At 34.7% G+C, this 14,845-nt stretch overlaps 2 protein-coding genes across 2 annotated transcripts; both read left to right on the forward strand.

The window, feature by feature from the left end:
- Positions 1–1,519: 1,519 nt before the first annotated feature.
- LOC132743566 (acetylcholinesterase-like) lies at positions 1,520–4,826 on the forward strand. The gene is made up of 2 exons (XM_060732096.1): positions 1,520–3,174; positions 3,518–4,826. The coding sequence occupies exons 1-2, from the start codon at positions 1,607–1,609 to the stop codon at positions 3,756–3,758; spliced, it is 1,809 nt and encodes a 602-aa protein (XP_060588079.1). The 5' UTR covers positions 1,520–1,606; the 3' UTR covers positions 3,759–4,826.
- Positions 4,827–10,637: 5,811 nt separating this feature from the next.
- LOC132743567 (cholinesterase 1-like) lies at positions 10,638–13,396 on the forward strand. The gene is made up of 2 exons (XM_060732097.1): positions 10,638–12,308; positions 13,120–13,396. The coding sequence occupies exons 1-2, from the start codon at positions 10,741–10,743 to the stop codon at positions 13,361–13,363; spliced, it is 1,812 nt and encodes a 603-aa protein (XP_060588080.1). The 5' UTR covers positions 10,638–10,740; the 3' UTR covers positions 13,364–13,396.
- Positions 13,397–14,845: the final 1,449 nt, after the last annotated feature.

Genomic DNA, 14,845 nt, shown 5'->3' on the forward strand with positions numbered 1-14,845 from the left:
TTTACAAGTATTGTTTATTAAGTTTATTAAGTTATTTGCAATTTCACATGTTATATTTTCATGTATAATTAATTCATCTGGTATAACAATATCAGTTGATGCAACAGGAAACTATTTTTTATAGGATTTGTTTGGACACATTTACAAAAATCCTGTCATATTGTTGATAATAAAAATGACACGTACTAATTTCATAAAAGGATGTACATGTATACACTTAAGAATAATTATCAATACTATTGTCTAAAGTAATAAACCCATCTATACAATTATATCTCTATATTTTATTACATATTTAGTTTACTATATGTGCGAATATTTTATCTATTTAAACATTTGACCTGACAAAACTTTTTAAAAAAATTATCTTGGTCTGACGGTTCATTCAAACTCTTAGATTTGATTACGATATTTTATCTAAGATTTAAATACAACAGACTATTATAATTATAATGAATATCATTTTCAACAACATTTTATATAGCAGCTATTGTTCTGAACCGAAGACATGATTGCTTATGGAACACAATAACTCAGTCACATTATGCATAATAACTAATAAATTCTACCTTTTTCAGAAAGGGCAAACAGGAGTTTTATAACGTTTGAATATTAGGTGCTTATCACCTAAAGAAAGTGGCGCTGAATGTCAAATTATTTGTCATTAAAGAAAGGGGAGTATTTTTTTACTTCCATGCAAAATGCTGAATCACTGTTACTGTAATGATTGCCAAAAAATGCTACAGAAATAAAAATGTGTAATTTTTGGGAAATTATAACAAGATGGGATTCGGGTGTCCTGATTAAGTCTAAAAATAAAGATGTAAAGTGGTGCATTCAGATGCATTTTGGGGCGTTTTCATGAATGCACACAGTCAAGTGATTTTCATTTTAAACTGAAATATCTCACATCAAGCACGAGAACCATATTCAGAGTAAGTGTTGTCCCCATCCCTCAAATTAGTTCCATTTTTATAAGTAATAATGAAAATCTAAAACAAAACAAGAGTTTACGGTATTTCACAAATCGTTAGTGCGGCAGTTATGATATACTCGAGTATCTAGTTTACAGTATAGCTAATTTATTATTTATCTAAAATTTTCAAATTTTATTAGAAATAACAAAAAATCTTTTAACATTAATATTATTGAGGGTTTGATTGGGAAATATCAGATTCGTTGTGACCACCCACACCCCCACCCCAAAACCCATCCCCCACTTTATCCCCGCCTGTCTTTGTTTTTGTTTCCACTGAAATATAGCGAGAAGAATATGAATTACCGTTGAGGTGCTGTTGAGGTGTTCCGAATGTAATAAATATATTCAACTTTGTCAAAGTGATGAAATCCCTTCTTTTCTGTGTTGAACAAAGTTGTGGTAGTTGTAAAGTAAGTACTTATCATTCAAGCGTACTAATACTGCCAATATCTATTTACTTTTTACGACAATATCTCACTTTGCATCGCACTCTTGAACCTTAGTCGTATAGCAAACGGCGATATGATGACCTCAATTGAACACCGTAACTTTTATCTTAGGTTGTAATAGTGTAAACAATCACGAGTACAGAACAAACTTGTGTAAAAGTTTTGGTTATATACTTAGATGGGAAAAATGTCATATTTTATTAGAGGATTACCTATTCTCCTGATTCTGATAAATCAATATCACTCAGCAGACGTTCCAAGCGTTGTTACAAAACTAGGATCGATAACTGGAGAAACGAAAAGTGTAACATTTCAAGGGAATGAGTATCAAGTTGATAGATACCTCGGAATTCCATACGCTAAACCACCGACTGGAGATTTAAGATTTCAACCTCCCCAGCCATTCGGTCCATTTTCCGAGACATATAATGCTATCGACTTTGGAGCCTCGTGTCCACAACCAAGCTATCCTTTTTTGCCGGTGGAGAGAAAGACAGACGAAGATTGTTTATTCCTGAATATTTATGTTCCACGCCAGAAACCCGATGAACCTTCCGGTCACGCGATAATGTTCTTTATACATGGCGGTGGATTTTCAATAGGTTCTAGTAATATTTTTGATGGGGCAGTACTGTCGTCTGAGGGAAATGTTATTGTAGTGACAATAAACTATAGATTAGGGCTTCTCGGATTTCTCGACATAGACAATGAAAAGGCGTCAGGAAATTTCGGATTACTTGATCAACACTTGGCGCTTCAATGGGTTAATGCAAATATTGGTGCGTTTGGAGGTGACAAAGACAGGGTAACGATATTTGGGGAGTCAGCCGGTTCAATGAGTGTTGCCATGCAGATGTTGTATCCGTCCAATAAAGGACTGTTTAGAAATGGTATAACACAGAGTGGCGCTTTAGGCCTTCCGGGTATATACCTCGAAAATAATATTAATACGGCTAAATTTTTTGCGGAAAATATGAGCTGTAATATTGAAACAGTTGATGAAGTGTTTAATTGCCTCAAAGAAGCATCACATGAAAATATAATCCAGGTTATTCTAGATACGATGCAATCTGGGGGCATGTCATCTGCTGCCATTGTCGGTGTCACTCCAACCATTGATGGCAAATTCATCAGAAAGAACCCTGCTAATATGATTAAGAAAGCGGACACAGACAGCTGTGAGGAAATTGACTTCTTCCGATCAATTAAACTGATAAACGGCGTTAATGGTAATGAAGGGGGATTGTTTTTAATAATGCTTGGAAATTCTGAAACGTTAGAAGACTTGGAAATAACTCGAGAACAAATGAACACACAAGTGGTTCCTGGCACCATGGCAATGATGTATGGCAACAAACCTGTACCGGAATTACTGAAACAACTTATTATTTCGGAATATACTGATTGGGAAAATCCAGATGATCCCAAACGACTCCGTGAACAGCTAGTTGAACTTTTTGGCGACATATATTGCAACGTTCCGTGTATTGAAATGAGTCGGTTTCATTCTAATGCATCTAATGTCGATAGTTATGTTTACCATTTTCTTCCTAAAGTGGAAAAGCCCTTGCTTCCATTACCTAAGTGGGTGAAGTATGCGAACCATGGAGATGAAGTAGGACCTGTATTCGGCTACAACTTTGATCCCCAGGTCCTTTTCAACATATCTGAGTACACACCACCAGCATGGGAGCTTGACCTTTCAAGGAGAATGATGAAATATTGGACAAATTTTGCTAAGACTGGGTAAGTCTTTTATACTTGGTCATCTTGTCTTGTTTATGTATAAATCTATCTAATGCACATTATGAACGGTACGTTTTGAATTCGACTTTAACTATACATGTATCTTCAAAAGTGTTCTTTCATATCTTTTTCATACCAAAGGTAACAATTGACCGGTAAGTTTCTTTAAAAAAAATGTGTGAAATTGCTGACAACAAGTCTTGTCTATGTTTTTCCTTCAATGCAAAAGTTAACTCATTCTCTGTTTTACATGTTTCTATAACTTACCATGACAAGATGTAAATGATTGAATTGTAAAATGTAGATAATGAAGACTTTTTAAAACTTTAATTCATTGTTTCAGCGATCCAAACAAACCAGATTCTGAAATGTTAGCGTGGCCAAAGTATGACGTCAACTCTCAATCCTATTTCGTGTTTGATAGAGAAGATTCCATTGGTCAATATTTGTATGCGAGAGCAACGGAATTCTGGACAAAAATTGTACCAGCTGTTATAGATGCTACAGAGCATGCGCAAACTGTAACAGAACAATTTGGAAAGAAAGATGAACAAACATGTGATAAAGATGGAAATTGTGGATAACAGAAAAAAAACTAGAAAAAAAAACTGTTTATATATTTTTTATGAACAAACTAGTGTATTCTATGACCAAATATTCGTTGTCTTTTTACAACTAGATCTACTGAAAATGTAAATTATGTTCAAAATGGTTAAACCTAAATGCACTTTTTAGTTTTATTTTGAGTCTGTTTGATTAAAACATATAAGAAAAACTGAACATATTGTAAGTCTTTTTCGCCGTTTGTTAAAGTTTTTATACTGACTTACTACAGATTGGATTACGAAAGAATTACAATTTGATGTTTCTAGTGACATACATGTATGAGTTATGCCTCTTTGAATACATAGAGGATATTTGTTTGTTTGGCATGTAAGATTGAAATATAATTTCACTGAGTGAACACCAGATGCAATATTTTCACGAGTGGCGTAGCCACGAGTGAAATATAATAGCTGGTGTTCACGAATGAAATATATTTCAATCTTATATGTAAAAGAAATTAATTTTCTTTTTATTTCATGCTTTTAAAGTGATTTTAAGTATTTTTTACTGATTTTGCCGCGTAACGTTGTGCATTCTCCTTTGTGACGTCATCACATCATGACGTCACATCATCAATTTTGAAATATAGTTCTGTTAGATTTCTCTTATTTTGTTACATTTTAACATGATGTATGGTGACATCGACTTTCTTTTCCTAAAGAAGCAAAATTTACGCATGACAGCATTTTTTTCTGCCTATTATTCCATTAAGTTATGATTCTCTTTTCATCCGCATTCAGATATAGTCCGGCTACAGTGAAAATTATATTTTATAAATTTCACTAGTGGTTTATCAGAATGTAATCGTCTGATATATTACAATAAAACACTGGAAAGCATGAAATAAAAGTGTCTGTCTTGTTGTATCTTTTTTCAATAACGTTCTGTATTAAATATACCAAAAATGAATGTGAATACAATATCGTGTTAATATCACGAACGTTATTGTATTTCCTGGTGAACTTTCATCTCTGAAATAGGATATAAATTTAAATGTTTAGTTATTTTTTGTTTTGTGTTTAATATTATTGATGAAGTAACTTTTATTTGCTATTTTCTTTTCATTTTCCTGTTAATTTATCGATTAAATAATGTTTTCTTTTTTTAATTATGACAGTATTAAATTATATCTCTACTAACATTCCTGTCTGCATCTGTTTAAAAAAAGCAATATCGCTAGATATTGTACAGTGAAACTGTAGCAGACGAAAATACTTTCTCCTGCAATTTACATCTGCCGTACAAATTTAAAAGAAAAGCTCCGAATAGTTTTATCATTTATCCTTTGATCAAATTTTATTGACATAATAATTTGCATGTTTCAAAATTTATCGTCTGTAAACTCATCGTTTGTAAATATTTTCAAAAACTTTTGTCTGATGTTCTCGAGATAAGTAAATAGATTGGTCAGCAACTCCATATCACTGTGCTCGATATCTGACCGGCCGCTAGAGCGTACTCCAGGCGTCTTGTGCGTGTGTGCGGTACAGCATTTGCAAAGACTGTAATAATTGTAATTTATCGGCAGTTGAATGGTTAAACAAAAACCATTGGTTAATGTGCCCATTAACGCTTTTACAGGGCTTTTAGTTGCCGCTAGACCTGCTAAATAGGTCTATTTAGTAGATCAGAACTCTGTCTTGTTCGGTGTTAAAGTACTCGTCTAATTTATCATTATTATAGATGTCGAAATATGTTATAAACATTCAATATACACATATGTAACTTTTTCAGAAATCTGGCGATGCGAATTTGTACGAACAGTAAATAAAAATGTACCGACGTAATTCTATACATTTTATATATGGTAAATATTATCAAGGACTTTAATTTAGTATCGATTAGATAAAACCGATATTGATTACTTTTACAGATTTTACTGAAGGGTTGATATGTATACGGTGGCACAAAGGTGACATGTGTGTGTTTTTATTTATCTCGTGCGCACGAGATACTATGTCGTGGCCACGAGTTACTTAGTCGTGGCCACGAGATAGTTAAGTCGTGGGAACAAGATAATATATCGTGTCCACGAGTTACTTAGTCCCCTTTCGAGCCCAAGACTAAGTAACTCGTGGCCACGACATAGTTTTTCGTGGCCACGACATAGTATCTCGTTCCCACGACTTAATTATCTCGTGGCCACGACTTAGTAACACGTGCCCACGTCCAACGACTTAACTATCTTGTGGCCACGACTTAGTAACTCGTGGCCACGACATAGTATCTCCTGCGCACGAGATAAATAAAAACACACACATGTCACCTTTGTTTTGTGCCACCGTATATTTGTGCCACCGTATATGTAACACTAAGCATTCTTCTAGGTAACAACCGCATCTTTCATGACATGCCAAGCATATGTCTTACTTAAACTTCAAGACGAAACGTAAAAAATTAAAACAAAAACAACATTTTTGTGTCGCCTCTACGGAGTAGTGGCGACATATAGGGATCACTTCTCCGTCGTCCGTCTGTCCGTCTGTCTGTCTGTCCGTCTGTCCGTCCGACCGTCACAAAACTTGTCCGGACTACTGCTCATAAACTACTGGTGCAATTTCATCCAAACTTTACAGGAATGATCAGTACCAAGTCTAGTTGTGCATATTGTCAGCATTTTCCGGTTCAATGATTTTTGTCAGAGTTATGGCCCTTTAATAATTTTTATTTTTAAAGTTTGTCCGGACTACTTCTCTTATACCACTGATGCAATTTCAAAGAAACTTTACAGGATTGATCTATAGCTCAAGTCCTTGCGCATATTGCACGGGTTTTCCGGTTGAATGATTTTTGGCCGAGTTATGGCCCTTTGACAAAAAGGTGTTTTTTTCTGTGTGTTGCCACATACACAAAAGCTTGTCTGGACTACTCCTCATAAACTACTGGTGCAATTTCATCCAAACTTTACAGGAATGATCAGTACCAAGTCTAGTTGTGCATATTGTCAGCATTTTCCGGTTCAATGATTTTTGTCAGAGTTATGGCCCTTTAATAATTTTTATTTTTAAAGTTTGTCCGGACTACTTCTCTTATACCACTGATGCAATTTCAATGAAACTTTACAGGATTGATCTATAGCTCAAGTCCTTGCGCATATTGCACGGGTTTTCCGGTTGAATGATTTTTGGCCGAGTTATGGCCCTTTGACAAAAAGGTGTTTTTTTCTGTGTGTTGCCAGATACACAAAAGCTTGTCTGGACTACTCCTCATAAACTACTGGTGCAATTTCATCCAAACTTTACAGGAATGATCAGTACCAAGTCTAGTTGTGCATATTGTCAGCATTTTCCGGTTCAATGATTTTTGTCAGAGTTATGGCCCTTTAATAATTTTTATTTTTAAAGTTTGTCCGGACTACTTCTCTTATACCACTAATGCAATTTCAATGAAACTTTACAGGATTGATCTGTAGCTCAAGTCCTTGCGCATATTGCACGGGTTTTCCGGTTGAATGATTTTTGGCCGAGTTATGGCCCTTTGATAAAAAGGTCTTTTTTTCTGTGTGTTGCCAGATACGCAAAAGCTTGTCCGGACTACTCCTCATAAACTACTCGTGCAATTTTATCCAAACTTTACAGGAATGATCAGTACCAAGTCTAGTTGTGCACTGTTCGTCTGTCTGTCTGTCACAAAATTTGTCCCAACATGAAATTGGCCATCATGAGGCGACAGATGTGATTACTGATCGCTCTTGTTATTAAACCAGTTACTTTGATATATTTAACTGAAAATATCTTTTTCTACTTATGGAGACTAACAATCTTATTTTGAATTGAAATGATTTAATTCATAATTTGCGACCTACCTGATACACGCCTACTATTCGGTAGCTCTTTCACATTTTGGTGATCTGTTTAAATGGGAGCCATCGACACTTCCGTTGCAGAGCCCTCGATGAAAACAAGGCTGAAAAAGGTAAGAAATTTTAGTAAATATATCAATTTAAAAAGATCATGCTTGTTTTTCAAAAATCGAAGAATGTCATGCCACGTAGAACATTTTTCTCATCATGTTGGGTGCAGTTTCGATAAGAAATACACTGAAATGACGTTGCTAGAACTTTTACCAAATATAACATCGTGGGCTTTCTTTTACGAGGAGACACATTTTGAGTGATTTCCCTACCGTAAAGTAGATGCTGGCCCACTTAATCGTGCATATAGCATTGTCTCAACCTCCTCTTTGGACCAACACAAAAAATAACTTACAGAACTCAGTTGAAAACCAAAAAATTACATTTTATTATTGTGATCGAGCCAGTGCCATCGGCAATGTGAATGAGCCCTCGAAAATGTGATGGAGCCAACACTATTATTCATTTTGTGATAATATGCTGGAGTGTAGCATTTATTATACCTAACTGATTAACATATACAATTTCATATACATCGTATCACTGGGTTGACATATTGAAATCAAATACACGATTTGATTATTCGAATTCATTCAAATTGAAGTAAAACCTCTTTGTATAAAATATTTACAGATTAGGCACACAAAAATAGTTTTTGACTTTAAGTCGGTAAAGTTTCAGTTTTTAATTTTGAAATTTGTGTAAATTTCACGTGGAATATCGACATGAATAAGGGGATACCAAAAAAAATGCATGTGATGTGTGTGGAAAGACGTACGCTAATATGGCCAGGATTAAATTTCATATAAAAAAAACTATCATGAGCGGGCGGCGACCAGTACATTATGTGGTATATGTGATGGGCGATATGCAACACTATCTTGTCTTAAAAGGCACGTTGAACGTATACTTACACGGAAAGGGGATTTTGTGTGCACGTTTGAAGAATGCAATAGTTCATTCTACACAGAGAAAGACAGGACGGACCACATACGGAAAAATACAATGTCAATAAGCTGAATTGTGGGAAGTGTGAGAAAATTTTTGCTTATGAACACAACTTAAAACGACACCTCCAAAGATGCGGAAAAGTATAAAAAAGAACCACACATGCAAGTATTTATCTAACAGTTCTGTAGTCCAAAGGCTTTTTTTCCGTATGTGGTCCGTCCTGTCTTTCTCTGTGTAGAATAAACTATAGCATTCTTCAATCGTGCACACAAGTTCCCCTTTCCGTGTATGTACACGTTCAACGTGCCTTTAAAGAGAAGATGGTGTTGCATATCGCCCATCACATAAACCACAAAATGTACTGGTCGCCGCCTGCTCATGATAGTTTTTTATATGAAATTTAACCCTGGCCATATTAGCGTACGTCTTTCCACACACATCACATGAAAAAAAAATTTGTATCCCCTTATTCATGTCGATATTCCACGTGAAATTTACATAAATTTCAAAATTAAAAACTTAAACTTTACCGACTAAAAGTCAAAAACTATTTTCGTGTGCCTAATCTGTTAATATTTTATACAAAGAGGTTTTACTTCAATTTGAATGAATTCGAATAATCAAATCGCGTATTTGATTTCAATATGCCAACCCAGTGATACGATGTATATGACATTGTATATGTTAATCAGTTAGGTATAATAACTGTTACACTCCATCATATTATCACAAAATGAATGATAGTATTGGCTCCATCACATTTTCGAGGGCTCATTCACATTGCCGATGGCGCCAGCACCTTGTCGATGGCTCTATCACAATAATAAAAATGTGATTATTTGGTTTTCAACGAAGTTCTGCAAGTTATTTTTGTGTTGGTCCAAAGAGGAGGTTGGGACAATGCTATATGCACGATTAAGTGGGCCAGCATCTACTTTACGGTAGGGAAATCACTCAAAATGTGTCTCCTCGTAAAAGAAAGCCCACGAGGTTATATTTGGTAAAAGTTCTAGCAACGTCATTTCAGGGTATTTCTTATCGAAACTGCACCCAACATGCTGAGAAAAATGTTCTACGTGGCATGACATTCTTCGATTTTTGAAAAACAAGCATGATCTTTTTAAATTGATATTTTTACTAAGATGTCTTACCTTTTTCAGCCTTGTTTTCATCGAGGGCTCTGCAACGGAAGTGTCGATGGCTCTCATTTAAACAGATCAAAAAAATGTGAAAAAGCCACCGTTTAGTAGGCGTGTGATAAAGCCATCAACCATACCTTATAAGGCAATTGTGTCAATGTCATTCATCAGATAATGAGTAATGGTCGAGGTGTTCCGTATCGTTGATTTTCTCATACGTAAAACTACGGAATATCAGTATACACTATTTAGTTCATATTTGTCCAAAGTGTTTTAATACCAAATAGACTCGAAATTGGTTCTTTCACAAGACATTGATGAAAATAAAACAAGGTGATAAAAAATGGATCGGCAAATAAATGATGAAATGATATATAGTGAAATAAAATGGTTCAACGTTATCTATAGTATTATCAAAAGCTGTTATATACACAAGTAACTTATTTTGTTTAATAAAAGACCCTACGGTTATAATTTAAAGATAAATCGTAACATATTATATATCAGATTATATACATGTATATAACTTTTGTCTTTTTACCGAGATCCCAATTTAACTTATAATTGCAAAGATATCTTTGCTTAGAGCTAGATATTATATAATATCTTATTGATTTTTCTCACTGTTAACATTCATCTTTTTTATATATTTTTTATCTTTTTCAATAATATACTGGTAACTGTAACTGCAGAATAATTGAGCTGGTTTGAACCTACAAAGTTGAGTTATCATGGTTTCATGTATTAAGCAATATAACTCCCGATTACTAGTATGTAGATGGTACTCGTAAGATACCATACAAATACGCGTGTGCTAAATTTTGATCTGTTATGTACATGTATATATTTAGCTCTTTCGTTGTAACTATTGAACCATACCTACGCGTGTGCTAAATTTTGATCTCACATCTATTTTTAGCTCCTTCCCTGTGGAGATCATACTATTTAAACACTGTAATTCTAACACATTGCACACAAGATAAATTTTTTCACACGACGGAACTTAGACAATAACTAATGGAAATTATGGTGCGTTTTATAGGAGAATTATCTATATTTCTTATATTGATAAATCAGTATCAATCAGCAGAAGTTCCAAGCGTATCTTCCAAACTAGGAACGATAACTGGAGAAACGAAAAGTGTAACATTTCAAGGAAATAAGTATCAAGTTGATAGATACCTCGGAATTCCATACGCTAAACCACCGACTGGAGATTTAAGATTTCAACCTCCCCAGCCATTCGGTTCATTTTCCGAGACATATAATGCTGTCGACTTTGGAGCCTCGTGTCCACAACCAAGCTATCCGACAATGCCGAAAGAGAATAAGACAGACGAAAATTGTTTATTCCTGAATATATACGTTCCACGCCAGAAACCAGATGAACCTTCCGGTCACGCGGTTATGTTATATATACATGGCGGCGGATTATCGATTGGATCAGGGGTTTTCTATGATGGGTCAGTATTGTCGTCTGTAGAAAATGTAATCGTAGTGACAATAAACTATAGACTAGGGCTTCTCGGATTTCTCGACATAGACAATGAAAAGGCGCCCGGAAATGTAGGGTTACTTGATCAACATTTGGCGCTTCAATGGGTTAATGAAAATATCGGGACGTTTGGTGGTGACAAAGACAGGGTAACGATATTTGGGCAGTCAGCCGGTTCAACATGTGTTGCTATGCAAATGATGTATCCGTCAAATGAAGGATTGTTTAGAGGTGGTATTACTCAGAGTGGAGCCCTTAGCATCCCTGGTATGTACCATGAAAATAACATTAATATTGCCAAATTTTATGCCAGAAGTTTAGGTTGTAGCTTTGAAACAAAAGATGAAGTGCTCAAATGCCTTAAAGAAGCATCATCTGAAACTATAATCAAAGTATTTGTTGATGCTACTTCTTCTGGAGATTTTGAATCTGCTGCAAGTGTCGGCGCTACTCCAACTATTGACGGCAAATTCATCAGACACAACCTCGGGGATTTACTTAAGAAAGCAGAGACAGAGACTTTTGAAGAAATTGACTTCTTTCGGTCCGTTAAACTAATTAACGGCGTTAGTGGCGACGAAGGTGCGATGTTCTTAACGATGGGTGGAAGTGCCGAAACATTAGAAGAATTCGAAGTTACTCGAGAACAAATGAACACACAGCAGATTCCTGGTGCGGTGGCTATTATGTATGGAAACAAACCTGTACCGGAAGTGGTGCAACAACTCGTGATTTCAGAATACACGGACTGGGTGAATCCAGATGATCCAAAACGACTCCGTCAACAAGTAGTGGATCTTTTTGGGGACTTTTTCTACAATAGCCCAGCTATAGAAATGAGCAGAGTCCATTGTAATGGATCGGATGTAGATAGTTATGTTTATAATTTTCTACCTAAATTGGATAAACCTTTGATTCCATTACCTAAATGGGTGAAGCATGCGAGCCATGGAGATGAATTAGGACCTGTATTTGGCTACAGTTTTGATTTACGAGACCTTTTTAACATATCTGAGTACACGCCGCCAGAATGGGAACTTGATCTTTCAAACAGAGTAATGAGATATTGGACAAACTTTGCTAAGACCGGGTAAGTGAGTTACACCATGGCATAGCAACACATTTTAGTCAAATAGTCTTATACTTGTTTATCCAATTGTAAATAGTTAATGCATATGATATTCTAAGTACAAATGTTTTTTAAAGTTTTTCAGTTATAAATGCATGTATATGTAACATAAATGTATGTAATTATGTGCATACCTGAGCCACAGGGACTCGGCAGTGTTGGAATAGTGTAAAAAGTAATTCTAGAAAAAAAATATGTATGTATAATATATAGTCTTTATTTTATATATACAGTACTTTTTTCTAGAATTATTTTTACATTATCCCAACACTGGGCCGAGTCACTGTGACTGAGCCGCAATAGTTGTCAAAGTCGCACATTAACGGGTTTGATTTGAAAAAGGCGATATCAAAACGAAAATATAAAGATTTTAAGGTGATATATAAATGGTTGTTTATATATATATAACCCTAGCCATTAGGTATAAAGATGCCTGGCAGGTTATATGGCGCATTTTAAACGGTTATATAACCTTATTTAACCCTAACCGATTAAAATGTGTTATATTATAAACAGTCGTTTATATATGACCTTAAAACATGTCAGGCATGTTTATCACAAATATATCGCACAGAAAATTTACTAATTTGTTTTGGAAAAAGAAAAATATTTGATAAATTGACGGTAGCCGTGTATATAGATTATATACGTCATATATATTATATACGTCACGATTATTCAATGAAAAGCAATGTTACATACATGCAATGTATTGTAGATTAGTATTGCTTTTAATTGTATATTTTTAACAAATGTGTCTTATTCATTTCAGCGATCCAAACAAACCAAATCCAGGCCTGTCTGTTGTTTGGCCGAAGTATGACGTCAGTTCTCAGTCTTATATCAAATTTGATAGAGAAGATTCCATTGGTCAATATCTGTATGCGAGACCAACGGAATTTTGGAAAAAGATTGTACCAGCTGTGATAGATGCTACTGAGCATGCTCAGACTGTAACAGAACAATTTGGGAAAAAAGAAGAACAAACATGTGATAATGACGGAAATTGTGGATGAATGGAAATTCTATATAAAAACTTCGTTTTTTTTTAAGAACAAAAATATACTATCCTGAACAATTAACTAATAGAAAATATTAACGTTATGTTCAAAAACTCTAGCTTTAAGGTGGGTTTATTTTAATAATGTGTAGTATTTTGTATTTGATATTTATTTGAATGTGCTAATATCTCAGCGGGAAGTTCACTAAAATTGCCTTCCTTGTCCAAGAATAATTATTGTCATGGAGAAATTTCGCCTCGGGTTATGGCTTATGGCAATAGGTAATGGCTTAAAACTTGCAAACTTGTACACCACAATTATTTTTCTGAAAATAAAAGACATGGCGATTTAGACAGTCTTCTTAATTTCATTGTATCAGCACAAGGAATTAGAACTGTCCTTCCTTAAATCCATTGTCAATTATTATGACCATACGCATAATTTTAGTATGATATAGTTAACTGTTCACTAAAGGAAAACTCATTTTCATTATACCAGTAACTAATTGCCAAATGCGCGGAGAACAGATATCAGGCGATCATGAAAACGCATCTTAAAGAACCAACTTTTTGCGTACAGTTAGTTAATTTAGTTTATCGAATCAGTTATCGTGCTGTACGGTAAGAAATATTGTAGATATGTGCGAAATAGATAGTTAAAACTTTTCGTGTACTTTGCTATTTACAGTAAACATGTTGTTGCTATAACTAATCAAATATCTGTTCCATAAAATCTATTATTGTATTCTTTTTTATAAGAACATGTATGTCAGATTGCCGACGGCATTCGAAGTAGCAAGTACCTCAATAACTTTCTCCTTACAATGAAATAGATTCTTTTATTTGGACCATCATATACAAATACATATTCCGCTCCACGAGCACAATATTATTTGAACAAAAATTACAACATACAACAAAATTTGAACAAACTGGTTCTTACCTATATTATTTGTCACTTTCCTCCGCCATTATTCCGTATAGCACCATTTCATCGCGCTCAAAAAAGCATCGTTCCGCTATACCCTGTGTGGTCGTTTAGTTGAAAATTGGAGCGATTTCATTGGTCAGCAAATGATGTAGAATATGAATGGTCAGCTGTGCATGGTATACATTGAGAAGAGCCTAAAAATATGCTACCTTTACAAATGTCTGTTTAGATCTGCGCAGTTGTGAAAATTTAAATTAATGGGGAAGTGTTACGACACGGAAGTTCCATTACGTCGAGACTAGTGCTCGTTTATAAGGCCAGGTCCGCTTATGTCTTATTCTCAGTGCTGACACGCCAGTAATGGCTTATTGTAATGCCTTTGACATCAATTAATTATATCTCAATTATAAAACGATATATATCAACATTTAAAGTGACATTATGCCCATCCAAGATCAAAATAAGTTTTCATTTTGCCATCATTCCTTTTAATTTAATAAATAAATTCGCATAAACAATAAATAACGCACAGATCAAAACAAAATTTCTGTAAATATCCATTAGAAT

The sequence above is a fragment of the Ruditapes philippinarum genome, unplaced genomic scaffold (genome assembly GCF_026571515.1).
Source record: "Ruditapes philippinarum isolate M1 unplaced genomic scaffold, ASM2657151v2 ctg569_1_1_1_1, whole genome shotgun sequence".
Lineage (NCBI taxonomy): Eukaryota > Metazoa > Mollusca > Bivalvia > Venerida > Veneridae > Ruditapes > Ruditapes philippinarum.